The sequence below is a fragment of the Phoenix dactylifera genome, chromosome 11 (assembly GCF_051530095.1).
Source record: "Phoenix dactylifera cultivar Ajwa chromosome 11, Ajwa_hap1_PhDact_Kaust_v1.1, whole genome shotgun sequence".
Taxonomy (NCBI): domain Eukaryota; kingdom Viridiplantae; phylum Streptophyta; class Magnoliopsida; order Arecales; family Arecaceae; genus Phoenix; species Phoenix dactylifera.
In genome coordinates, this window is record NC_143200.1 from 30,297,226 (window position 1) to 30,321,021 (window position 23,796).

At 47.3% G+C, this 23,796-nt stretch overlaps 3 protein-coding genes and 1 pseudogene across 4 annotated transcripts; 1 reads left to right on the forward strand and 3 right to left on the reverse strand.

The window, feature by feature from the left end:
- Window positions 1-6,538: 6,538 nt before the first annotated feature.
- LOC113463273 (FCS-Like Zinc finger 14-like) lies at window positions 6,539-9,367 on the reverse strand (annotated as a pseudogene). The gene is made up of 2 exons (XR_003387251.4): window positions 8,388-9,367; window positions 6,539-7,928 (listed from the first exon to the last, which is right to left on the reverse strand). The product of XR_003387251.4 is annotated as an FCS-Like Zinc finger 14-like (transcript).
- Window positions 9,368-12,120: 2,753 nt separating this feature from the next.
- On the forward strand, window positions 12,121-13,131 carry LOC103715547 (large ribosomal subunit protein uL11z). The gene has a single exon (XM_088707940.2). The coding sequence runs from the start codon at window positions 12,591-12,593 to the stop codon at window positions 12,741-12,743; it is 153 nt and encodes a 50-aa protein (XP_088564066.2). The 5' UTR covers window positions 12,121-12,590; the 3' UTR covers window positions 12,744-13,131.
- A 626-nt stretch (window positions 13,132-13,757) lies between these two features.
- Window positions 13,758-17,856, reverse strand: LOC103715546 (pollen receptor-like kinase 1). Its single transcript, XM_008803217.6, has 3 exons — window positions 17,130-17,856; window positions 16,193-16,927; window positions 13,758-14,514 (listed from the first exon to the last, which is right to left on the reverse strand). Exons 1-3 carry the CDS (start codon window positions 17,800-17,802, stop codon window positions 13,847-13,849), a joined length of 2,076 nt encoding a protein of 691 aa, XP_008801439.4. The 5' UTR covers window positions 17,803-17,856; the 3' UTR covers window positions 13,758-13,846.
- Window positions 17,857-22,151: 4,295 nt separating this feature from the next.
- LOC103715548 (molybdopterin biosynthesis MoaE family protein) lies at window positions 22,152-23,129 on the reverse strand. The gene has a single exon (XM_008803218.6). It carries the CDS (start codon window positions 22,996-22,998, stop codon window positions 22,396-22,398), a length of 603 nt encoding a protein of 200 aa, XP_008801440.4. The 5' UTR covers window positions 22,999-23,129; the 3' UTR covers window positions 22,152-22,395.
- Window positions 23,130-23,796: the final 667 nt, after the last annotated feature.

Sequence of the window (23,796 nt, forward strand, 5' to 3'; positions counted from 1 at the left end):
TGTCATGTGACAGGTACATGGGAGCATACGTTTTGCATACAGGCACTCAAGACAAGAAACCCTCCTTAAAAAATTGTTGAAGCTCGCATACCTCTAAATGCCGTAATTAACAAAAAAATGTTGCTCATCAAACTTTAAACTTGGACCAGGTATAAAATAGATGAGCTCAAAAATACATGCAAATGCATCATTTTGTCTAAACCGCTCTATTCAAAAAACAAGATACTGAAATTATACATTCATCTCCTACCAAGGATTCATAGCAATTACCAATTCCTATCTAAATAAAATACAAATTCTTATATTATTTTGGTTCATGTAAAATATGCAATGATAATCATGCATGGTTGGCTAAGTACATTGGATTGAATTCTAATCAAGATTTTCACCCTATACCGATATGATACATATCTCAACACTGTTACTTGGCAGCTATCGATGTGCTATGGTATGCCTCATACCAAGCAAAATGGTATAATATGCCTATATCAAGTGGTATGATATGATATGCGTCTGTTTGCAAGCATCCTAAAGACAGGCATGCAAGGAAGCTTGTTTGACAAGTCTAGTGATGAGATAAATACATGGGCATGCCATTAGCATTGGATTAGCCGAACAAAAGATTATCAAAATAAAGACAATTGGAGTAGTATGGGTCCAAATGCCTTTACCTTCAAAATTTTTTGTTACCGTCACACTGTCCATTTGAAGGTAGATGGATAGTGTTGTGTCCCGGGAGTTGGTCGTGGCGATCCCCAGTAGATCGACCAGATGGAGCAGCTGGCACAAGAAAACAAAAGTTAGCCGAGGCTAAGTATCTACACAGAAGTGATATCACTTACCAAAATACTGGCGGTGTACGCTTTGCCGACACTCATAGGCAACTCTAGCACCAACAGCTAAGCCCGGTCATGCGGAAGCAGATGACCTCGCAGGCGACCTCGCTAGACTCCAGTGCCGCATCATCCTCAAACAGCTCACATTCGGGGTGAACTTTGGGCGAAGCTGCAGCCACATAAGAGGACCGACCCCCGAGCCTGTCCCTTGGCTCAGAACTCGGTGGAGATACCCAGACGACCCTCCGGGTGCTGCGAGCTTCAGCGGGTGCTGCGAATGCCCGCTTACCCACGCGCCCTTCCGCTACTTGTGGGGGCGACCTGGCTTCAATCGGACTAACCTGCTCGGGCTCAGGCCGAGCTGGCACCGCCCAGCGCTGGAGCCCGCAGTAACCCGGGCTTTCTTCTTTTGCTCGGACCGAGCTCCATCAGAGGCGGCCACCCTCTTGCAGTATTTAGCCATTAAAGCCTTGGGATCGAGATGTGTTGTGGGGAGGGGAGGGGGCCTTGAATTTAGTCCCACATCGACTAGTAACGGAAAGGTTCCATGCCTTAAATGGGGGGTGGAAATCCTTTCCTCTCGAGGTACCTTTTGAAGGGCAAACCCGTGAGGGCACCAGTCTCCCCCCGTCAGCGCTGGACGCGCGGGCCGGAGCGCCCAAAGCGGACAATACCTCGGGAGGAACGTGGTCCTCTTTCTCTGCTAGCTTAATGTGGGCTATGTTGTTGCGCGAGGCTCCGGCCAAAGCGCCGTCCCCGCAACAGATGGCGCGCCAGGTAGGGGCGCCTCCTCCCTCCATTGACTACCCTTCAGGACTGTGGAGGCCCCCGGCGTTAAAAACCGGCAAGGAACCTTCCCGCTGGGGGGCTATGTTGTGGGGAGGGGAGGGGGCCTTGAATTTAGTCCCACATCGACTAGTAACGGAAAGGTTCCATGCCTTAAATGGGGGGTGGAAATCCTTTCCTCTCGAGGTGCCTTTTGAAGGGCAAACCCGTGAGGGCACCAGTCTCCCCCCGTCAGCGCTGGACGCGCGGGCCGGAGCGCCCAAAGTGGACAATACCTCGGGAGGAACGTGGTCCTCTTTCTCTGCTAGCTTAATGTGGGCTATGTTGTTGCGCGAGGCTCCGGCCAAAGCGCCGTCCCTGCAACAAGATGCATCCCTGCAATTTCTGACGACAAAACTTAGTCAGAATCCCATGCAAAAAGGGAGAAGAAAGAAAAAAAAAAGCAGCTGCATCCCTCGGGATGAGTTGAGCTCAGGCCGACATTCACCAGGACTTCCTCAGCAAGCAAGTCGGGGAGCCCTGGAGTTTCTTCCAGGCCGAGCAGCGTATCTAAGGTTGCCTGCTCGAGCTGCGATAACTTGGGCGGTCTATTATTAACGGCGACCTGCAGCGAACTCCAGGTTGGGTCAAACCCCCACGGCCGCTCGGAGGAAACAAAGAAGAATTTGCACTTCCCCTCGTGAATGGAGGAAGGCGCGCCTCATAAGAGTGAGCAGTCTTTTCGAGGGAAGAAGTACCACCACCCTTTATCCGCGGAGTTGGCTTTCAACATAAAGCATCTCCGAAAAACATTAACTGAGGAGGGTAGATTATGTGCAAGGCACAGGACGAGGAAACCCACTATCATCCTCCATGAATTTGGGGCAAGCTGCGCTGGGACTAGGTGATAAGTCGCCAGGAGCTTGTTCATGAACCCATGCATGAAAAACCTCAGCCCCTCTCGGAGTATATCTGCGTACACCATGATCCAACCCTTAGGAGGATCATCTACTCGAGCTCCAGGCCCTGGGAGCTCCAGGGTGAACCCGGAGGGAATAAAGAACTGAGCCCGAATCTGGACTAGCTTCTCTTCACCCATAGCCGAGTCAATCCCATACGAGTCATGACTCCCATCGAGCTTGGCTTTCAACGACGACGAAGAAACCCGAGCTTGAGATGGGCCCGCACCAAGTATAAGGGCTCTCGAGGGCGACCCCATCTCCTTGCTCACAACAAAGCAAAAGAAGACAGAAAAGGAGCCCCTCCGGGCAACCTAAAAGGTGAAAACACCTACCTAGGAGTCTCACCGGAGAAAATAAGAGGAGAAAGGTCGCCAAGAGGTTCGCCGAAAAGCTCCAAAATGCTCCAAAGGCTTTTCAAAAAACTCAAATGGGACGACGGCGGACGGAGAGAAGAAGGAAAATAGAGACCCCGGAGGTCTCTCCCAAAGCTTTATATAGCCTACATCAACGGCTCCGATCGACTTCCCCAAATGACGAAGCGGCCAAATTTTGTCACGCGGCAAGCCCCGAAGTTGTCTTAGCAAATCTCCCCAGATTGCAGCACTAAAAGCCGATCATTATGGCAGGCAATCTCAAAAAATGGGGCATTAATGAGGCCCCTCGCGTTCTACCTAGCGACACTTCGAAAGGAAGTGCACACGCAATGCATTAAAAGAGCTTCCAGAGCTGCTTCCTCTTCAGCTGATGTGGCGACCTAACTCATTCAAGCTCGCCTTACAAAGTACGACCGAACACAATCGGTCCCTAATAAGACATGTATATCCAACTCGGTGCATGTATCTTCATGAGCACTTGGCTGAAGCGCAGGACGATCAATGGTCCAGCTACTTCCTTCGCCCGAGCTAAAGAGCGACTCGACCTCGGAAGTCGGGAGGCAAATGATGGGGGGCAAAATGGATCGTCCAGCCCACAACAAAAGGGCCACCCAATTTCGGCCTAATATACACCAACGCCGACCAGACGTATCCTCGGTCCGGCCTAGAATCAGCCCGACCTCGGGCTCCACTGAAAGCTCCTTCAACCTCGGATATTCACCGACTCGCTCCGACCGAGCTCGAGGCGCCCTTTCCAGTAATACGCCCCGACCTTTGAGCTCTGGGCACTCCACCGAGCACACCTCGGAACCCGGGATGCTAGGCAGGTCTCAGCACCCATCTAGCCGACCTCGCCAAATGCCTGATGCGACCTCTCGACGAGTTCGGCTTCACCAATGATCGCACCCATGTGCGTGCCTACGCCCTCTTACGCGGCCATACGTTGCGATGCCACCATGCCATGCTTCGTTTACCAGCCCACGACAGCTAAGGACAGTGCCATGCTACTCCGGCTATACCCTGCTACAGCTGTCAATGCCTTACCGTCCCCAAGAACGGACTCCACCGCGCGCCACAAGCAAACTCTGGCTGCGCGCCACTCCCACTCATGCTGGAAACAGGCCATACCCTGCTACGACTGTCAATGCCTTATCGTTCCCAAGAACGAACTCCACCGTGCGCCACAAGCAAGCTCTGGCAGCACGCCACTCCCACTTATGATGAAAATGGGCCATACCTCCGCCACCTAAGCGCTCCTACCGGAACTATAAAGAACCTCAACAGGTAACGCCTAAGAAACTTTTGGCTGGACCAACTAGACTCTACTCTAACTTGATTGTCGGAGGGCCCTCACCGGAAATACTGGTGAGACTTTGTGCAGGTACCTCATCAACTGCGGGAGGCGGCTTTCATCCTCTTCCTCCACACTCTGGCGGCTCCCCCGACTCCTCCGGTGTGGTCATCCTTGGGCCAGATTTGAACCACAACAGATAGATTTGGAAAGAATGTAGCCAAGGCTACAACCGAAAAGATTTACTGCTACTACTACTCCTAAGGGTAGAGTACTACTAGCAAATTATGAGCAAGATAAAACAAAGATAAAGTAAGGATAATTAAAAATAAATTTGATTAATTGATGTGTCGAAGGGTTTTCAATTGGAGTACAATTCTCTTATTTATACCAAGAGACAATCCACATGTAATTGCCCACTCTCAATAAAAGTCCACATCTGGCCTCCATTTTCGGTAATTGTGATAACTAACGCCAGCATTCCTTCTACTAATTAGGTTTGTCAAAATGACTAGATCACATACCATCTGTCAGACCAATAATCATGCCCTATCAGCCTCAACTTGTTGCTAGCCTCCTTTCGGCTTGCTCCATAATAGTTTGCTTTGCCATCTCCCTCTACTCGGCCTATAATACAATGCTTTGTGCTTTAAGGTCTTTTGGACTGGTTCGGTCAGTTCTCCATCTATTGTACTTGTTCACTTCAATCTTTACTAGTCATCTGGGTGACCACACTATCTTTAGGTTTTGGCCAAAGAATTAGGGACCTGTCTAGTCTGATTTTAGAGACGCCATGTATATGGTGATCACCGAATGCGAGGATGTAGTGTAAATAATGAGTCCCACATCTTGTCAGCCGTCGATTAAGAAGATGATGGGAGATTTTCGACACCACATTCGTTGTAATAGGCACGATGTTTAGAAATTCAAAAAATTTACACCTTTCTAACCAAAGTAATAAAAAAACACAAGCATTAATGTAATCTGTGTTGCAAATTTCAAACAAGTGAGGATAAACCTACTGTGACAAATAAAAGCCCTATATTTAGCACATTCTAAACTTAATAAAAAAAGGTGCATGATTCCTTTAAATTTCTACCAAATTATAAATGTCATAAAAGGTATCATCTATTTAGGCATAACATTATAGTGAGGAGCTAACCAGTGCGCATGTAACTTGTTTGCGATGCACTTCTGAGAGTGCAGCATGATGACATTTTAAGGATCGCATGCCATAATAAAAGTTCTGTAACTACAACAGAAACACAATATAGCTGGATATTAAGATTTATCAACTGAAAAAACAGGGGGAAAAAGGAACAAGTATGGCTGTCGAGAACCAGGCACAAAGGAGAAGCAGAAAAAAGTCATCACCAAAACCCTGGAATCCTACCAGCTGCCTTCAAATCTTGCCGGCTCTCTCCCTCTCTCTCTGTTTTGTTGCCCCTCTCCCAGAGATCAGTCCACAATCAGTTCTGAATGTAATAATCTATTTGAACACCAATTTTTGTTTTCCAGTGCAACATAGAAGCGCAGATACCATATTTTAAGATCCAGGAGAAATCAAAATCCCAAAATAAATCAGAGTATGCAACTTCATGCCCCTACCTTCTATTATTATTCCTTCCCCGTTTTCTCCTTTTTCATTTTTCTGCCCTGTGAGAGAGAGGGGATGACAATTAAAAGAAATATAACTGATTCTACTCCATAGATGTCACTTATAAATTCACTCTGTTCATCTTGAAGAATACACTAGATCTTGAAATGTTATATCCTGATGAAAGACAAATTCAAGCTCCAAGAAAATAGGATACACCATAAAACCCCAAGTTCAAGATTAATATAATCAATATCAAGAAAGTAGATAGAAGTTGGAGAGATTGGAGGCTTACGATATTCCAAAACCCTAATTTCGAGATCGATTTGATTCATATAAAGAAATAGAATCGAAACTGGAGAGATCAGAAGGGCTACGATCTCTCCCATGGTCTTTCGAAGCTCACGGAAGACCATAGTCTGCTTAATTTCGAGATCAAAGTGATTCATATCAAGAAACAGGGCATCAATACGGAGAGAGATGATCGAGAGATTTATCGGCCAATCGAAGCATTCATCGGCCATAAGACCCCAAGAAATTCGAGATCAGGATAGAGCATAAGATAGATCAGGAGGATTACCATCTGCCATCGCAAGAAGAATCGACGAAATCCCTATATGGAGACGGGGGATCTTCGATGGAGCGCCAACGATACCAAGAAACGAAACTCCGAGAATGGGTCCGGCACGAGAAGCGGGAAGAGGCCTCTCCGCTTAAATTCGAAAACCGGCCCTTGGATAGCCTACTCCTTATTATATATTTGTATATAGCTATGATTAAATTCAAAAACCGGCCCTTGGTAGCTCACTATTATCGTATATATATACCGCCTTGTCAGATGGATGGCAAAAAAGAAATACACGTGCCAAAAAAGATCATCCAACATCTTCATCTATCTTTTTTTTTTTTTTTTTAACAAGCCAGAAAACTGCTTAGTACTGTGATTTTTTTTTTTTAATTTTTTAAATGAGAAGTATAACTTCGTTAGAAAGAGCTTATGATTTTTGAGCTTCTTCTTTAAGATAGATATCAGAGAAAATGAGGCAAAATAGGAAGCTCGTTTCATATTTATTTTTCTGGTGCCGGCCTCATATGAATTTTGTTCATGGGGGGCTGTTCTGTACGTGCTTTTCGATATTTAATTTCTGACAGCTTAAAGTTTTACATAGGTTGTTGATTTTGATTGCCTTTTTATGCAGTCGGGGTAGGTAGTCAGCCCAATTGAAACCTGATGGGCTCAACTTATCCATTGGAATGAATTGGGCTGAACTTATATGTACGTATTTAGGAAGAGCTTAGAATCAAAACTGTTAAGATAGCAAATAGTTGCTGTTCCTGCTTTAATTATTCAAGTGGTACTGGGGGTTGCTTGATAAATTATTCTTAGTTTAATCTTCATTTGTTTCAGCTATGCAACCCTAGCGAGTTTAGTGTGATTTGCATGCAAGCTTACCTGGCGCATTACCATATCGACGTTATGAATGCCGAAATTGTAGGTTAAAATGTGAGAAGAATCACTCCAAGCAGTATCCGAACTGCCAAAACATGGAGAAAGCCGAAGACAAATTCACAAAAGATGGAACAACAGATATTCACGGAAACCCTGCTGCGGGGAGAGACAACGGGAATTGGAGGGCTTGCCCCTACATTCTTGGTATGGTTCTCAAGTCCGAGTCCGAGTCACCAGGTTCATCTCGGTCATCACTGAGAGGTGAAGAGGACTCCGGCATTAGATTGTACGGACCAAAGAACTTAACAGCCAACCGAACCTGATAAGCATTTGGCCATACAGCGACAGCAATAGCATCTGGGATCGTGCCTAAGTCCTCACATAGGAAATGCAGATCAAAGTTGGTGATATCATCCCAGTTTAAACTCGATCTGCTGGCCCTCAAAGCTCGGGCTGATGCTTGATACTGCATCGGCCCTCCAGCAAACCAAAGGGAGATTAACCGTAATACAGTTAAGCCGCTGCATCAGGAGGCGCGCAAAGAAAATTAAGGAGCCGAACAAGGTGACTCTTCAGGCCCACATTTTGCCCCGTGCTCATCGCTTCTAATTTGCTGGCGTCTGCATTCCACACTGCAGAAGCCTCTCTCTCCTCTGCAGGGCAACGGAAGAAAACACAAAACAGAAAATCCATTAGTGCTGCATGTTTGGAACACGACAACATCCTACAATCTCGATTATTAGACAGACTATTAAGACGTACGCCATACGAAAGTTATCACAGATAGAACATTACTACAAGGACTAAATTAGATCCTTATCTAATTTGTTCCTAACGGGATCGAGCAAAACTGGGGACAAGTTTCATGGCCTTCGAGCGGATTTTACTACTTTCACAAAGCTAAACCTGCATCTATAGTGGGAAAAGTGGGAAAAAAAAAAAGAAGAAAAAAGCTTCAACAGCATTGGATATGTCGCTTCTTGATAATGACACGAGAAACTAAAGCTAAATGATCAGAAAGTTGGAACAAAATAAGAAATAAACTCACAAAATGATGATGATAAAATTGTCCGACCGCTTGAAAAAATAAATAAATAAATAACAAGAAGCACCTGTACATGAAAACATCCAGCCCACGAAGCTCCTTCTGGCACAAAAAGCAGCGGCTCAAGAACTCCTTCGCCTACGGAGGCGGGGGCGCCGACTCAAAAAACACCCCCGAACTCATCCTCGTCACAGGGTTGCCTCCGTCTATGCCATCGGAGCCATCGTCGAAGTATACCCTCTTCGTCACAGGGTTGCCACGCACGTGCGAGATCACACACGTGTAGCACTCCGATAGCTGCACATCCTCCTTGTCCTCCTCCCCCCTCGCGGCGGGGCCCCTCGGCTTGGCTGCGGGCCTCCCCAGGACGATCGGGATCGGGTCGGATCGGGACAGGGCCGGGGCCGCCACCCTCGCAGGACTCACGTCGCCGACGTCGTTGCTCATCGCCGCCACGATCCCGAGACCGACGGCCCCGCCGTCGAAGCACCTCGGTGATCGAGCGGCGTTGAGCTCGCTCGCGGAGGACTCGGTCAGCCCCACGAAGAGGGAGAGCTTTAGAGAGCGCTTCCGCTCCGAAGAATCGGCCATGGCCCCGCTCTTTGAGGGATTTTCCGGGTGGGTCTCTCTGAATCGCTAGTATTTTGCTCGGCAGCAATCGATTTTAATAGCGGGGGAAAATAAAAAATCACGACTTCGGATAAGAATAAATCTCTTTTTAGAGAGGGGGGGGGGATCGCAATTTCAGCTGAAATATCACAGCGTTAGATCAGAATCCGTTGATTTTAGCGGGAAAATCCCAACTTCGCGGCAGAATCGGTCGGAAAAGATCCCAGAGTTATGGCAGAAAACTATAGGATTTTGGCCTCTTTTGGTGGTTCTACCGTTAAGATTGGTAAGGAGGCGAGGAGAAACGGAGAGGGAGAGTAGAGGAAGGAGAAGAGAGGCTTCTCAAGGGCCACGTCGCTGCTCTCCTCTCCATATCGTTTAATCGTTGGGGTTGGAGAGAATATAGAACACCGCCCCCCCGGAGCTGCCGAACTGGAAATGGGTACTCCGGGAAGCAAATGCCGTTAATTTAACCCCAGAATTTAATATATTAAATTAAATGTTTGAGCAGTACGTTATTCTGCAAGATTATTATGACTAGCCCTGGTGGTTAGGCCTTGATGCCCGTTCCGTTCTCTATGCTATTGCGTACGTCATGATTAGAAATTAATCGCATATATTTCAGTGTGCGCATATTTTATTCACGTATCAAACTCCTCTCAAGTTTAGTGATAATTTTTTATTCCCTTGATTGAGCTTTAGTTTTTTCCCCTCGCACATGGGATGTCGCTTGATTCAGTTGTCTTGGCGTTCTTAACAGTTCGATCGATGTCATTGCCCCAAAACTTATCCGAGAAGAATGGGCGATCTAGGTTTGCTCCCAAAGGATTGACATCATCTATTCAAAAAATCGCTTGTTGATTGGATTGTTCGAATACTTGCTTCGTAATCGATGTTTGGTATCTCTTGTATGATCTGTGCTGTGTACAAGTCTAAACAATCATGCTTACTGCAACAGAAAAGCCTTTGGTTGTATTTAAAAAAGACACATGATGTTGTTGCCACCGCCCCTCTCATTGCTTAGTGTCTTGGTAGGTTTTGCCAAATAATGTTGTCTCAAGGCTCAAATATGTGTGCATATAGATATTTCTCAGCAAACCATACGGCACAAACATCAATCATCATAATAGACAGTATTTGAAGATTAAAATAGAGAACAAGCAATCATCATTCACGTCCACTGTTACGCTATTCATCGCGAAAAAGGAATTCAGGGGTCCTCTTCCGGGAAATCTTGTATCGGCAAAAATGCAAACTAATAATCCTTACTATCTCCTACTTATCATCAATATATATGTACATATCTTACTCTCAACTTAAAAATCTGAATTTTTTCAAATTGGAAGATTGCAGCATGCCATACATCAGTGGTCTTTTCTTGCAATTTTTATTGTTGCCTTCTCGGCTTTTGCCGGAGAATAAGGTTTTTTTTTTTTTTTTTTGGACGGTGGACGCGAAGGATCCAATGAAGAGAGAGAGGGAGTCCTTTCTAAATTTTTTTTATATTTTGTAATATGTCTTAACATCAACGTCTGTTAATTTATTGTACGAGTCCAATTCAACATTGCAGTTAAGTGTCTTCAAGGGTTTATTTGCTATCGGATTTCCTCGCACGATGATTTTTTTTTTTTTTTTTTTTTTTGACTCGGGTACTTGGAGAGTTTATCGGGACACAATGGTAACTTTAATCAACATCTGCCAGCCAGAGTAGGTGGTTTTACCAGGAACAAAGGGCAAACAACTTGGTCTAACTTATCAAAGGTTATCATATGTTCAAGCAATTTCTAAAGCTTGGGAAGATTTAGAATATTTGGGGCCACGCAATCAACCTCCTTACGATTCAAATGAGAATTCCCAACGACCAATTTAATAAGCATGCTTGTAGCAAAGTTCTTCCACAAAGTGGAGACGGCTAGAATTTCAATGCAGGGATGCATACGAACACGCAGTAAACTTCCCTTTCTATTAGAGTTGGCTTTGGTGTCGCGGTTGTTCATTTGTGATTAATGGGGAGAATATTAGTCATTTTGACCTCAGACTATCTCGATCAACCTAGCCTCGACCTTAGCTAAGAAAAATTACTTTAGTATAGACCAATGCTTTATTCTAGTCGGACCAACCATGGAGTAACACCAACGATCATTAAAGAAGCCACTTATGGCCTTGATAGCGGTTGTGCCAGCACAACTGTGGACGCACAATGAACTCAAGTATCACCGCGTGCTTATCATGGGAAGTCGTTATTATATGATTAATGCAAGATTAGCTGCTATCACACAGTTATGGCACTTTTCGATAATTTAGATAATGAGTGCCGATCTCATCTTGTATATAGGGATAATTAATCGGGGGATTTTAGAGGAAAATCTTTTTCTCTCGAGCACTTTCCCCCTCTCATTCTCCCTCTTTTCCATTGTTGCTCTAGATCTCCACCAACTTAATCATCGGAGGGTCCTCCATCGTAAACCTTCTGGCAACTGGACCTTCTCGCAAGTCATGCTCACTTCCCGGAGCGGTGAGTTTGGCTCAACAAATCCTAGAAGCTGCTCCCTAGCTCTCAGACAACCTATCTTTTACTTCGGCAAAGGTCGACCTTGGTGCACCTCAAGCAGTGACCGACCTCAACCCTAATTTTAGCAGCAACAATGACTATAGGTGGTGCTCAAATATTCGATACTATTGTCTTGATGGCGGAGCTGCATGGAGTGTGGAAAGGGTCCATCCATGCTGATAATATGCTTAGAGCAACCAACACCCTATTGGAGGGTGATGCAAAATGGTGATTGGTTGGCTGTGAAAGTGGAAGTCCATGTTGGTAGTCATGTCCTATTCTGGAGGATCATGACCACCTTGAATTCATTGGAGGCGACCCGTGTCTACAATCAATCGAAATGCAGTTGATTGCATAGCTAGCAATGTAGCTAATCACACTAGGAGAACTCTTGTGGGACTCCTTTACTAATGTTACATCAATCTCTCTCTCTCTCTCTCTCTCTCTCTCTCTCTCTGGATGTGTATACGAGAGTTGTATGATGCATCCATCAAAGTTGGGGTAAAAAAGAAGGAAAGCACATTTAGGCCCACGTGGTTGTGCAAGCAAGGCCGTAAATATTTTTCTTGCCTGGGCCTCCTGGCCTGCCTCTAAAATACTCCGTAGCTTCAACCGGGATCGCGGTTGGAGGCGCACGCGCTATATACGATCATCCGAATCCCCGCACCATTTTGCCGCTTCTTCTTCTTCACAAAGAAGAAAAAAAAAAAAACCTAATCCTAATAACCCTCCACGTTGTCTCTCCTCCTCGCCGCCGCCGCCATGCCGCCTAAATTCGATCCCTCCCAGGTCGTAGACGTGTACGTCCGCGTCACCGGCGGCGAGGTCGGCGCGGCGAGCTCCCTCGCCCCCAAGATCGGTCCCCTGGGTCTGTCCCCCAAGAAGGTTGGCGAGGACATCGCCAAGGAGACGGCCAAGGAGTGGAAGGGCCTCCGCGTCACCGTCAAGCTCACCGTCTAGAATCGCCAGGCCAAGGTGACGGTGGTGCCCTCCGCCGCTGCCCTGGTGATCAAGGCCCTCAAGGAGCCGGAGCGCGACCGCAAGAAGACCAAGAACATCAAGCACAACGGCAGCATCTCCCTCGATGACGTCATCGAGATCGCCCGGGTGATGCGCCCGAGATCCATGGCCAAGGACCTCGCCGGCACCGTCAAGGAGATTCTCGGCACGTGCGTCTCCGTCGGCTGCACCGTCGATGGCAAAGACCCCAAGGACCTCCAGCAGGAGATCACCGACGGCGACGTCGAAATCCCCTCCGCATAGAGCCACGGCTCGCGCGCGCCGCTTGCCTGATATAACAGAGTTAGCTTCTCCTCTTCCCCTTCAAGCACCCTTTTTGTTTCCTCTTTTCCCTTACTTTTTTTCCGGCACTGCTGAATGAGGATTTTTGGGTGATGAAGTTTAGCTTGCGATACAGTAGCCTTGTCTATTTTTCTGGTTGTGTCTGAACGAATCCGGGTCTATTTTTTAGCAATCAAAATGTGGTCTTGATTGAGTTTTCTCCATTCTATTATTATCTTTGGATCGGCGGATGTTTGTGCATTAGTTTATGGCTTGGCTTCTACGCATGGATTTCGCAGGAGGTAACAGACCTATGGCAATCCTCTTAACCGCGACTGTAGTAATCTTGAAAGCATGTCTACTGTTCAACCCAGACTTAAAAAGTGTTTATATTTCTATCTCTTCAGATGGTTGTGAATTTCATACGTGCGTAGGCTTTATTAGAATAAACCTTTGCAGCCTTCTGGGGTCATAAGCTGCTGTAATTCAGTTGATTCCCATGGCAATGATTCAAAATCGTCCCATGTCAAGCATTTCACGAGGAAATTCACAGCCTTCTCTTTTTATTCCCATTTTTTATTGCTTGATAAAAAAGATGTATGCTCGCAAACTCGAAAAAGCTTATTACAGAAGGCCCAACCATATCCTAGGAGTACATTTGCTATCATTTGTTAGAATGAATAATTCTTCTATAATTTTATGACTTGTGGGAAGGAGGATGTATAAGGAATTAATAAATATAACCAAGTTATACATAGCCAGAGTTATTTGTTGCATGAGATCATCGTCGGCCTCGCAATTAGAAACAATGGTCCGATTGAGAATATGAGAATTGAGCATAAGTAAATGCCCAAATCATTGGGAATTTGTGTTTGATTCCTAAAACAAACAGGACGACGACTTTTTACAGATCCCTACCGCTTTGCGATCTCCGCAAAGACACAGAAGAATAAAGCAAGGCCATCACCGGACATTTGGAGCACCTGATCTCCAACATTCGTTTTCTTTTCCTTTTACTTTTTTTTTTTTTTGGATTTGTACGCGAAAGCTCAAACACAATGTAATCTCAAACCTCCCTTTAATGCTCAATTAATTGCAATAGAAGAGAGATCATCCTCAGGCCCAGCTTTGGATGAATCGACCTCCCCCTCAGCGGCGGTCGAAGAGTTGTCCCCATCCCCCTGTGTCATCTCTTCGATCTTGTCGACAGCTTCCTTCAACTCCCACCGTTTTTCGACGTTCTCCTCGCAGCAAGCCAATGCAATCTGCAGCAGCTTCAAAATCTGCCCCTCGGCATCCTTGGTCCTGCTCATCTTGCTGTCGAGCACTTGGCCGGCCCACTCTTCTTTGGCGACCGAGTTCGCCCAGTTCACCAAATCGGTGCTCTCCTTCCCTTGCTGTGCGTCATGCATGGGGACCTTACCTGTAAGAATCTCCAGCATCAGCATTCCAAGGCTCCATACATCGCTCTTCTTGGATGTTCTGCCAATTTGCTTGCGCTCGGGGTACTTGTAGGACACCATGAACTGTGCAGCGTGAGCTTGGTTCATCACCGGTATGAGGGCGTAGTCGGTGAGAAGGGGCTCCAGGGACTCGCCTAGCAGCACGTTGGAGGACTTCAGGTGGCCATGGGGCACCCCTAACATCGGGAGCTCCTCATGGAGGTAAGCCAGAGCACTAGCTGCCCCTTTCACGATCTTCAAGCGTGCCGGCCAGTCGAGCGTCATCATCGGATGGTTCGGGCCTCGGTTACCTAAGCAGTAAATTTCAACAAATCAGGAGCCGAGTGACAAATTCAATTTATCTAACTTGGTTTACTGTTCTATGCTTCTTCCAATAGTTTTTGCTCTTTTGCCCCAGTCATGTAAACCAATTAACCGAAGAGGAGATGTTACGGGGAGCATATATATATATATATATATATATATACCAGGGATTGAGAGGAAAATATTTAATCATGCCAATTGATCAAAGAATTTGCAAATGCTGTAGAAATGGCCGACCTCAATCGAATTGCTGGCCTTGGCTATGCTTAGACCAACTCGATCGAGGCTTTAACCACTTAAATAATTATCATGGCAAGTACATTGAATTCTAGAAACCAAGACTACTCTATAATGGAACGGATGCCTTCTGATTACCATCTGTTGCGGGATTTTCACCCCGGCAACAGCCTTAGTCCCAACCGAGCCGAGCAGAAAGAGACCGCGTCCCCCACGAGGTATTGTCCGCTTTGGGCGCTCCGGTCCGCGCGTCCAGCGCTGACGGAGGGAGACGTTTCCGGCCCGCGCGTCCAGCGCTGACGGGGGGATTGCCCTCACGGTTTTGTCTCACAAAAGGGCCCTCGTGAGGAAAAGGCTTCGCCCTCCTCATTATAAGGCACGGAACCTTTCCGCTCTAGCCGATGTGGGACTAAATTCAAGGCCCCCTCCCCCCCCCCACAACATAGCCCCCCCCAGCGGGAAGGTTCCGGCCAGGTTTTACCCCAACGGGCCCCCACAGTCCTGGAGGGTAGTCAATGGAGAGAGGAGGCTGGCCCTTCCTCTAGCGCCAACTGTTGCTGGTGGTCCAAACCGAGAACGATTGGCACAGCGGTGTGAACGGGGTTCCGTTTGAGTTGCCTTGGTTGGTGTTGATTGCGCTCCACCTTCCACTGGGAAACCTGCAAGCAAGCCTCGCACCACCACTGGGGTAGTGGGGGCCCTCCGACGATCAAGTCAGAGGAGATTGGAGGAGAAGGAGAGATAATAGTAGCAAGTAAGAGAATGCTCTGGAAGTTCTTGCTTACCCTCCCCCTTCTTCCCCCAGCCGCATATATACCAGGCTGGGGGGTCCTTTTGGGGGGTTGGTCATCGTGTAGCACGATGGAGCTGCCACTGACATGGCCGTTACAGGGCGTCGTGGGGCAGCGCTGGGTACGGCCATGACAGGGCGTAGTGGAGCTCCGCTTTGTACGGCTGTTACAGGGGATCGTGGAGCAGCGCCAGATACAACCGTTGCAGGGAGTAGTGGAGCAGCGCCAGATACAACCGTTGCAGGGAGTAGTGGAGCAGGAAGCTGCGGCGTGCCTCTGGGGAATAGCCTGTCGTTGTCGAGAGATGTCCGACTCGGGGTCGGGCTGCGGAGACGAAGATGTCCGACTCGGGGTCGGATTGCTGGATCAAGGGGCTGCCGACTCGGGGTCGGGCTGCGGAGCCGAAGATGTCCGACTCGGGGTCGGATTGCTGGATCAAGGGGCAGCCGACTCGGGGTCGGGCTGCGGAGCCGAAGATGTCCGACTCGGGGTCGGATTGCTGGATCAAGGGGCTGCCGTAGTCTTTCTGGGCGCGCGTGCCGGTCACGTGGGGCATGGTGGCTAAGTTCTCCCGTAACACCATCTATGGAGTATGGTATTCTACCAAAAAATAGAAAAAGAAAAGAGAGAGAAATACCATGGAGCATAAGAGCCAAGCTCCTGTTAGGGACGTAGTCGTGGACCAAGAGTTTCTCCTCCTTCCTGTAGTAGTAGGCCACCAATGGCAGCAGGTTGGGGTGGGACAGCCTCCCCAGCCTTCTCATGTGCTCCTCAAAATCCTCTCTGCCGGTCCTGTTCATATCCCTGAACCTCTTCACCACCATGGATGGCCCGTTCGGGAGAGTGGCCCTGTAGGTGCATCCGAAGTTGCCCGTCCCCAGCACCTCGGCCGAGGACTTGAGCAGGTCGTGCAGCTCAAACCTCTCCCTCCCTTTCCTCACAAACACCAGCCTTCCCTGATCGTTCCCCCCCGCCGCCGCCGCCGCCATCCCGGCCTTCCTCCCACTGGCGCTCCCGACGTCGTACTTGACCAGCGCATCCTTCTCGAGCTTCTCCTCCTGAAACGATGTGTATTTGTTGGAGGTCCTCGAGGGTATGGGCTGTCCTAATACCTCCACTTCCTCTCGCCGACGGTTGAGTGCGACGACGATTGCTCCGACTATCGCTATTGTCCCGCCGAAGGCTATTAATGTGACAACGGCGAGTACCGGGATCGAGTTCTCTTGGGGCGGCGGCGTTGGTGACGGGGATGCCTTCTGTTGTGCTGGTGCGAGCGGCACCCGCTGCAGCGGTGCCGGTGGTGATGGCTGTTGTGGCGGCGTTGGCGTCGCACAAGGGTTTCCGACAGCTTCGCCGCACAGGTTTTTGTTGCCTGGTGTGGTCGAGAAGAAATATAAGAATAATAATAATAAGAAGAAGAAGGATAACAACAGCAGCAGCAGCAACAATACGAGTCAGGTAGTGGAGCTTGTGGAGCGCATCGATTCAGAGCGAAGGAAGGAAGGTGAAGAAAGCATCGCATCGATTCAGAGCGAAGGAAGGAAGGGGAAGAAAGTACGGCTTCGAGAGCGTACCATCGAAGAAGGCGTCCCTGACGTTCTTGAGGCCGTCCGGAATCTTTCCTTCCAGCTCGTTGCGGGACACGTTGACGAGGTGCAATTCCTTCTGCCGGAGATCGGGTATGGTGCCGGAGAAATTGTTGTCGTCGAGCCTGAGCTGCAGGAGCTTGGGCACACGGGCGAGCGACGTCGGGATGGGGCCGGAGAACTCGTTGTGGGAGAGGTCCACCTTCTTGAGCGAGCCCATCCCTTGGAACGCGTCGTCCGGGATCTCCCCCGACAGCTTGTTGTTCGACAGAAATATACTTCTCATCCCCGCTAAATTCTTCACGTCCGGCATCGGCCCGGAGAATTGGTTGTCCCGGAAGCTAAGCGTTCGGAGGTCCGGCAATTTCCTGAGGGCGCCCACGCTGGCATTCAGCATGCCCGAGAGGCCCATGTTCTCCAGCTGCAGGCCGTGCAAATTGCCGTCGCTGCAGATGACGCCGCCCCATTTCCCGTTCCCCTTGCCGTCGCTGCATGGGTCCGTGCCGGCAATCCAGCTGCTGAGCTTGCCGCCGGGATCGGTGATGATCGTCTTGAACTTAAGGAGCACGTCCGCCTCGGCCAAGCTCGCGGCGTCGGTGTGGAGAGACGCTGCGGCGAAGAGCAGAGCCACGAGGAGCGGCAGAGACCGCCGGGCGGCCATGTTGCTGCTCGTCGCCCACCCGCCGGTGCAATGGATCAGGATGCTGCTATTAGCGGAGGTGGGAAGAGGAAGGAGAGAGGTGGCTGGGTTTTGATGGCATGCTTCCTCGGAGATTAAGGTGGAGAGGGATGGGGACAAATGGCTGGTGACGATAGGCTAATAATAGGAGGGAGTGAGGTGGCCGTCGAGGTGGCACAATTGAGCTAAGAATAGCATATTAGCATCTGAGCCGTTAGCAGAGAGACATAAGGTCGGCCCTTCAATTTTCTAGCTCCATCGTCTATATGTATATTTTAACATTTGATGTAGCTCGTGCCAGATTGATGTGTTCCTTATCTCGATACAGATTAATTTTAGTTGCGCAATGATCTGATGAGTAGTCTATTATATCGATCAGTTAATTTTCCAGCTCCAATACGCTCTCTCGTTATCGACGCTAGCTGCTTGTAATTATGTGTCTCGTCCACAGGACCAGGACAACGCCTCCCGTTTCTTGTACAAACTAATTATACTTGAGCTCGTGTTTCCAAATGACAGATAATCTACTCAACCCTGTGCACAACATTACCTTTGAAAAATAGTAATGACAAATCCTTACGCCGCTTTAATAGATCAACAAAAATTCAAGATCTCCTAAAGAATTTCTTGCAGGAATAAACCTCGAACACTTCTTGCCGGGGAAGGCTAGCATGGATGAAGTATGTTAAGAGTTCGGGTTTCCGGCAAGAAAGGATGACACGAGAGCAGGATTTTCTGCTTTGTTTTTGAAATAGATTTAAGGAAGATATCGTCGTCATACAATTGTATTAATGTTTACAGTTTGCAATGGACAAACTCAGACAGAATAAAAAAGTGTACATGAGTCGGATATAAAATTTTTGCCTAACGTGATATTCTGTTTTTTTGTCCAGGATTTTGGCTGCTGGACGCATTACGAACCCAGGATCTGAATTGCCATCTCCATTTAAGGTCTCCCAGATATAATTGTGGTGCAGTTGGAGATCACCTGTCATAATGCTCCTTGATTGCGTTGCTAGAAGAAAAAAATTTCAGCTTTTAAGGCAACCTGGAGTTCCACATCGTGCACCTCAAATGCACGCATTCCGTTTCTACCAAAAAAAAACAAGTGAACGCATTCCTATCCCTTCCTTACCTTCCATTTCGGATGGACTGTTCATGTACTGTTCATGTTACAAACTTCTTGAAAATACATTACGGTTAGGTAGTGGTCCAAGGCCAACTTTCCGAGGAGGTATATATTGTTCGTCTCCCCCCAATTAAATTCTGAATTCTTGCGAAATTTCCATTTTTGCATGTGCATAAATTCTCTAAGAATCAATTGAGAATGTGTAAACTTTATCTGATCTTGCAACGGTCTTGTACAAAATACGAACAGCTGCAATCTTTGCAGATGTTTTTGCTTTCACAATATCAAGTTAGTTTGAAAGAACTCCTCGGCCTTGTTCTTTGTAGGCAAAGTGTGTTCCCAGTCCGAAAAAATTTTTAGTTGGATCGGATCCACCATTGACCAGTGTGACCAGAAAGGAACACAGCCCGTGGCTCCTTTTTCCCTCATCTCTCTTCTTTGTTCACCTTTGGTTGTGTTGCTTTCTGGTGGGACGAGTCCACCAGCTCAACAGTGGATCTAGTCCAACCAATAATCTCGTCTAGATGTTTGCTTTCTGCAACAACTTAGGCTCAAATTGGCAACGATCTTCTAATGAGAATGTAAGATATATGATTTTAGCTGGGAGCATATTTGAGATGCTGCGATTGGGTAAGTCCCTAATCGAGTTGGATTTGATGGATCAACCAACCACCAGCGAAATTAGCACATAGGAAGCACCTATTCTGTGCCTGCTCATGGACGCTCCATCGCACCATCAAAGCCTTGGATTTGGACTCTCTTGTTCCTCCCCCCCACACCAGAGGATGCTATGCAAGTCGCTAAGCTAATCGGCAATCTTCTCAGATTCCCAGCTGGTTTTGAGTTGGCTACCAAATTGATCCACGTATGTTTGCAGCATTGTTGCTCAAGTTGGTAGCCAAATTTTGAACCATATTTATGCCTATGAACTATGCATTAGGTTTGTTTTTGTTTTTTAGGAGCCCTCACTCCCCGATCATTTTAAAGTGAACTTTGATGATAGTCTACCTACTTGTAGAAACAAAGCTGGTGTGGCGTCTGTGATCAGGACCAATTCTCCCGACTGGTTGCGACAAGAGAGCGACGCTCTTTCGAGATTAGTTTTGGGAGAGGAGCTTAAGGCAGCGTGGGAGGGCATTTTCTATGCAAAACAGGTGTTAGGTGCTGGGAGCATCATCCTTGAGGGAGACTCAGCCGTGGTGATCGAGTGGATACTAGAGAAGGGGTGGAGGGGGGATGAGCATCCACTTCTTAGCAATATCCAGTGGCTAGTGCAGGAGCGTGATACTTTCTAGGCCGTGCATGTATACTGAGGGCGAATAGAGTTGCGGGCTGAGTTGTCTCCTATATTGTCAACCACTCTAGAGAGATCCTCTGAACCCGACATTCTACTATTCCTCCTTCATTGAGTTGTCTTCTTTCTTTTGACTCTGTTGGTTGTGCTCTCACGAGATTAATATGAGCAGCTGGTGTACTAAAAAAAAAAAAATTGTGCACCGGTCATGTCGGCATTCTTTGCTCGAGCACTCCTTTTGATATTGAAAACGAAGATGCGGTCCCTTGATTATGATTTAAATTCTACTCTTTTTTAAGATCTCTTGATGATTATAGTCGGAGGAGATTGTATGACCTGCATTCTGATTTAAAATTTCAGACTCCTTTGAGACACGTGCCTCGTTCGATCACTGTTTCGCCCGCTGGCTGGGTTGGTAAGCGGAAGGCAAGGGCCTGGCGACCTTCTCCTACCTGACGGCACATAAGACTGGTGGTTTCTCTGCTCCTTCATTATTTTCTAAATCTTCTTCTTCTTCTTCACCTTCTTTCTCCCTTATTTTCCAACCAAACCGCGGCCTCCTGTTTCTGTTTCTGTTTCTCTGCTCCTTCATTATTTTATACCTTGCTATTCTTTTTTTTGGTACAAATTGTTTGCTGTCTTTTCAGATGATAGTAGGAATATTTGTTTGAATAATTTCTTCTTTCAGAATTAAGGTTATAAAGCCTCTTTCTTAGAAGAGCTTCAAGACTTCATGTGGTTTATGGATGCAACTCAACTTGAGACACAGCAGGAAGCTTCACCAAGGAAATTGGGTGGGTGGTTCCCATGAAAAATTTATGTAGCTTTGGTGCAGAGAAGTGCCATCACCCCTTTTTGCTCTCCCAGATTGGTGTGGCGATGTCATTCATACTTTTTAGGCGCCAACCCTTCATTCTACCAGAAGAAAAAAAAAATGGCAACGCTTCTTCTTCTGCTGCTGCTGCTCTGCCTGTTTATACTTTCTTTGCATAATTGTCTCTGAAATCTGAGTTATTGAAATACTTCTTCAATCATTCATGATCTGATCATAGGCTTGGCTCAATGGCACCCCTAAGGACATGGACTCCTGGCATCACTCTTCTTGAAAACATGAAACCTATCTTTTATCAAAAAAAAAAAAATGCAACCTATCTAAAACCTTTATTATTTGCCATTATATAAAAAATAATAATGGCCTTCTCTCGGTGTATGTATGTATATGTCGGCGTATGTTTGCAAGTTTAATTGGAGGACTGTGGTTCCACCGGCAGTCAGCTGCAGCCGTCTCCTCTTCAGGCACAAGACCACATACGATGTGTACGGATAAAATGGCAGATCTGAACCTCCTCTTTCTCTTGCTCCCCCCTTCTTCACGTTTGTTAATTTTTTTGCTTTAAGGTTCTTGTTTATAAGATTTGATATATTAATTTATTTATTATTCTTCTGCATGCCACCTCACAAGGGCCTGCTTCCTTCCTGAAGCCTCACAATAAGGCACGGTGGTGAAGTTTTTTTTTTTTTTTTTTTAAATAATGTAAAGAGAAGGCAAAAGGAGCCATACGGTTTTAGCCAAAAATAGTTGTATTTAGAATAGAGACGAAGTGCAAAAATGAGCTACATTATCAAAAAAAAAATAGATATAAATAAAAAAAGCTAAATGGTTCCAAACTAAGTGTCTGATTATCAGAGCAGAAAATATTGATGCTCGTAAAAAGAAATAGATTGCATTGATAGCCGCCGCTAAGATTCTAGCAACCCAAATGCTCGTTTACCCTATTCTGGTTGGTGAAAGATCTGGCTAATAAAATTAATTTTATTAATTTTGAGATAAATAATTTTTAGAAGTCATTGGATTATGCCATGATATCTGACATATTCTAACTAGCAGAGGGAATGATTGCATGAATATATCAAAACCAGACACAACGACCGAGTATATATTATGTGCTACAAAGAAGCTAAGCTACAGTGAGACGTTGTTCCTAAGGGGAAACCCAGCAACCTCCCTGATAATTTAAAACAAAAAATAAAGTAAAAACAAAAACAAATCGACGGTGCCGCAACATCTGCTCTCGGATGCGCGTTAGCCTAACGGATGCAGGAGGGAGAACAGAACAGAACGAGACGCGATCGGTCCGTCGACTCATCTCCATCAGACGGCCGGGAATTCTTCCTTATCCGCCCCCGAACCGCCATCGTCGGCCGCCGTCACGGCGGCGGCGTCGGCGGCGGCGTCGTCGTCCATCACGACCTTAGTGGCGCAGCAGCAGGAAGAGGAGGCCAAGGCGTTCCTTCTCTGAAGGAACTCCCTGTTCTCCTTCCAGACCTCGCCGTTCGCGTAGACCTCCTTCTTCCAGATGGGCACCGACGCCTTCACCTCGTCGATGAGGAAGCGGCACGCCTCGAGCGCGTCGGCCCGGTGCACCGCCGACGCTGCCGTGAAGACGCTGGCCTCGCCGACTGGGACGGTGCCGAGGCGGTGGGCGACGGCGAGGCGGCGGAGGGGCCAGGCGGCGCGGGCGGCGGAGCAGATGGCCCGCAGGCGCCGGAGCGCCATGGGGACGTAGGCCTCGTAGCGGAGCTCCAGGACGCGTTTCCCCTCGAAGGTGTCGCGGGTGGTGCCCTCGAAGGTGGCGATGGCCCCGGCGGCGGGGTCGCGAACGTGGTTCACGTACCGTGCGAGGTCGATCGGGGTCGGCGACGCCTCCAGGATCTCGATCAGGTCCTCCGTCGCCTCTCCTCCTTCCGCCGCCATTCGACACGAATTAATCCCCGGTTCTCGGCTGGCCGCCTTTTTCCTCGCTTTTTCCTTGTCAACGCAACCGAAATTGGGGACGCCCAGAGCTCTCGGTGCCGTAAGCGAAGGCCAAGCCCCATTGAAAATACGGGATTGCCCTTGCTGCTCTTCATTTTATAGCACTATTAAACTGCGCATGATATTAATAATAATGTAATTTTTTTTAAAAAAAAACTCATTAAATAACCTATGATACATTTCTTTTCTTAAATTCTTTTATTTTGAGGCTAAAATCTAAAGCTAAAGTTTGCAGGCTGGGCTGCAATCCTAATGTAGGCCTCGAACCTTTCATTCTGCGGCCACGATGACCAAATCCAAGTTTGGATTCTCTATGGTGGTCGTTTTGCGCCGTGCTCGAAGAGTTACCAAGTCGCTCATCTTGGAGATGGAAAACACTAGTGTAGTTCCCTTTCTTTTCTTTTCTTTTTTTTTTGCATAAATCAACTGCTCATACTGCTCTAGCATAAGCACAGCCAGCTACATTAGACTATGCAGTCCCTTGACCATATGTTAGAAAGGCCAAGAGAGAGCATTGCGTTGTCATGTAGCATGAGACGGTATTATTGGCTATGGTCGGTGCCGATCGTTGGAGGTGATCGATTACTAAGTTCCAAGCCCAGCACTATTGGGCTTGAACAACTTTTTAATTTTTCATTTAATTCATATTTAATTCATATAAACCACATATAAAATCTGGGAGCTTTCTCACGTTCCTCACCATTATTGCATTGCACCCAAGTTGATGTCCCGTTTTGT

Bases quoted from the DNA above. Each gene is read 5' to 3' on its own strand.
- LOC103715547 (XM_088707940.2), top strand. From the start codon at position 12,591: ATGCGCCCGAGATCCATGGCCAAGGACCTCGCCGGCACCGTCAAGGAG.
- LOC103715546 (XM_008803217.6), bottom strand. From the start codon at position 17,802: ATGGCCGCCCGGCGGTCTCTGCCGCTCCTCGTGGCTCTGCTCTTCGCC. The intron at 16,928-17,129 runs GTACGCTCTCGA...CGACCACACCAG, and splicing joins CAGGGACGCCTTCTTCGATG to GCAACAAAAACCTGTGCGGC. The intron at 14,515-16,192 runs GTATTTCTCTCT...TTTACTGCTTAG, and splicing joins CTTGGCTCTTATGCTCCATG to GTAACCGAGGCCCGAACCAT.
- LOC103715548 (XM_008803218.6), bottom strand. From the start codon at position 22,998: ATGGCGGCGGAAGGAGGAGAGGCGACGGAGGACCTGATCGAGATCCTG.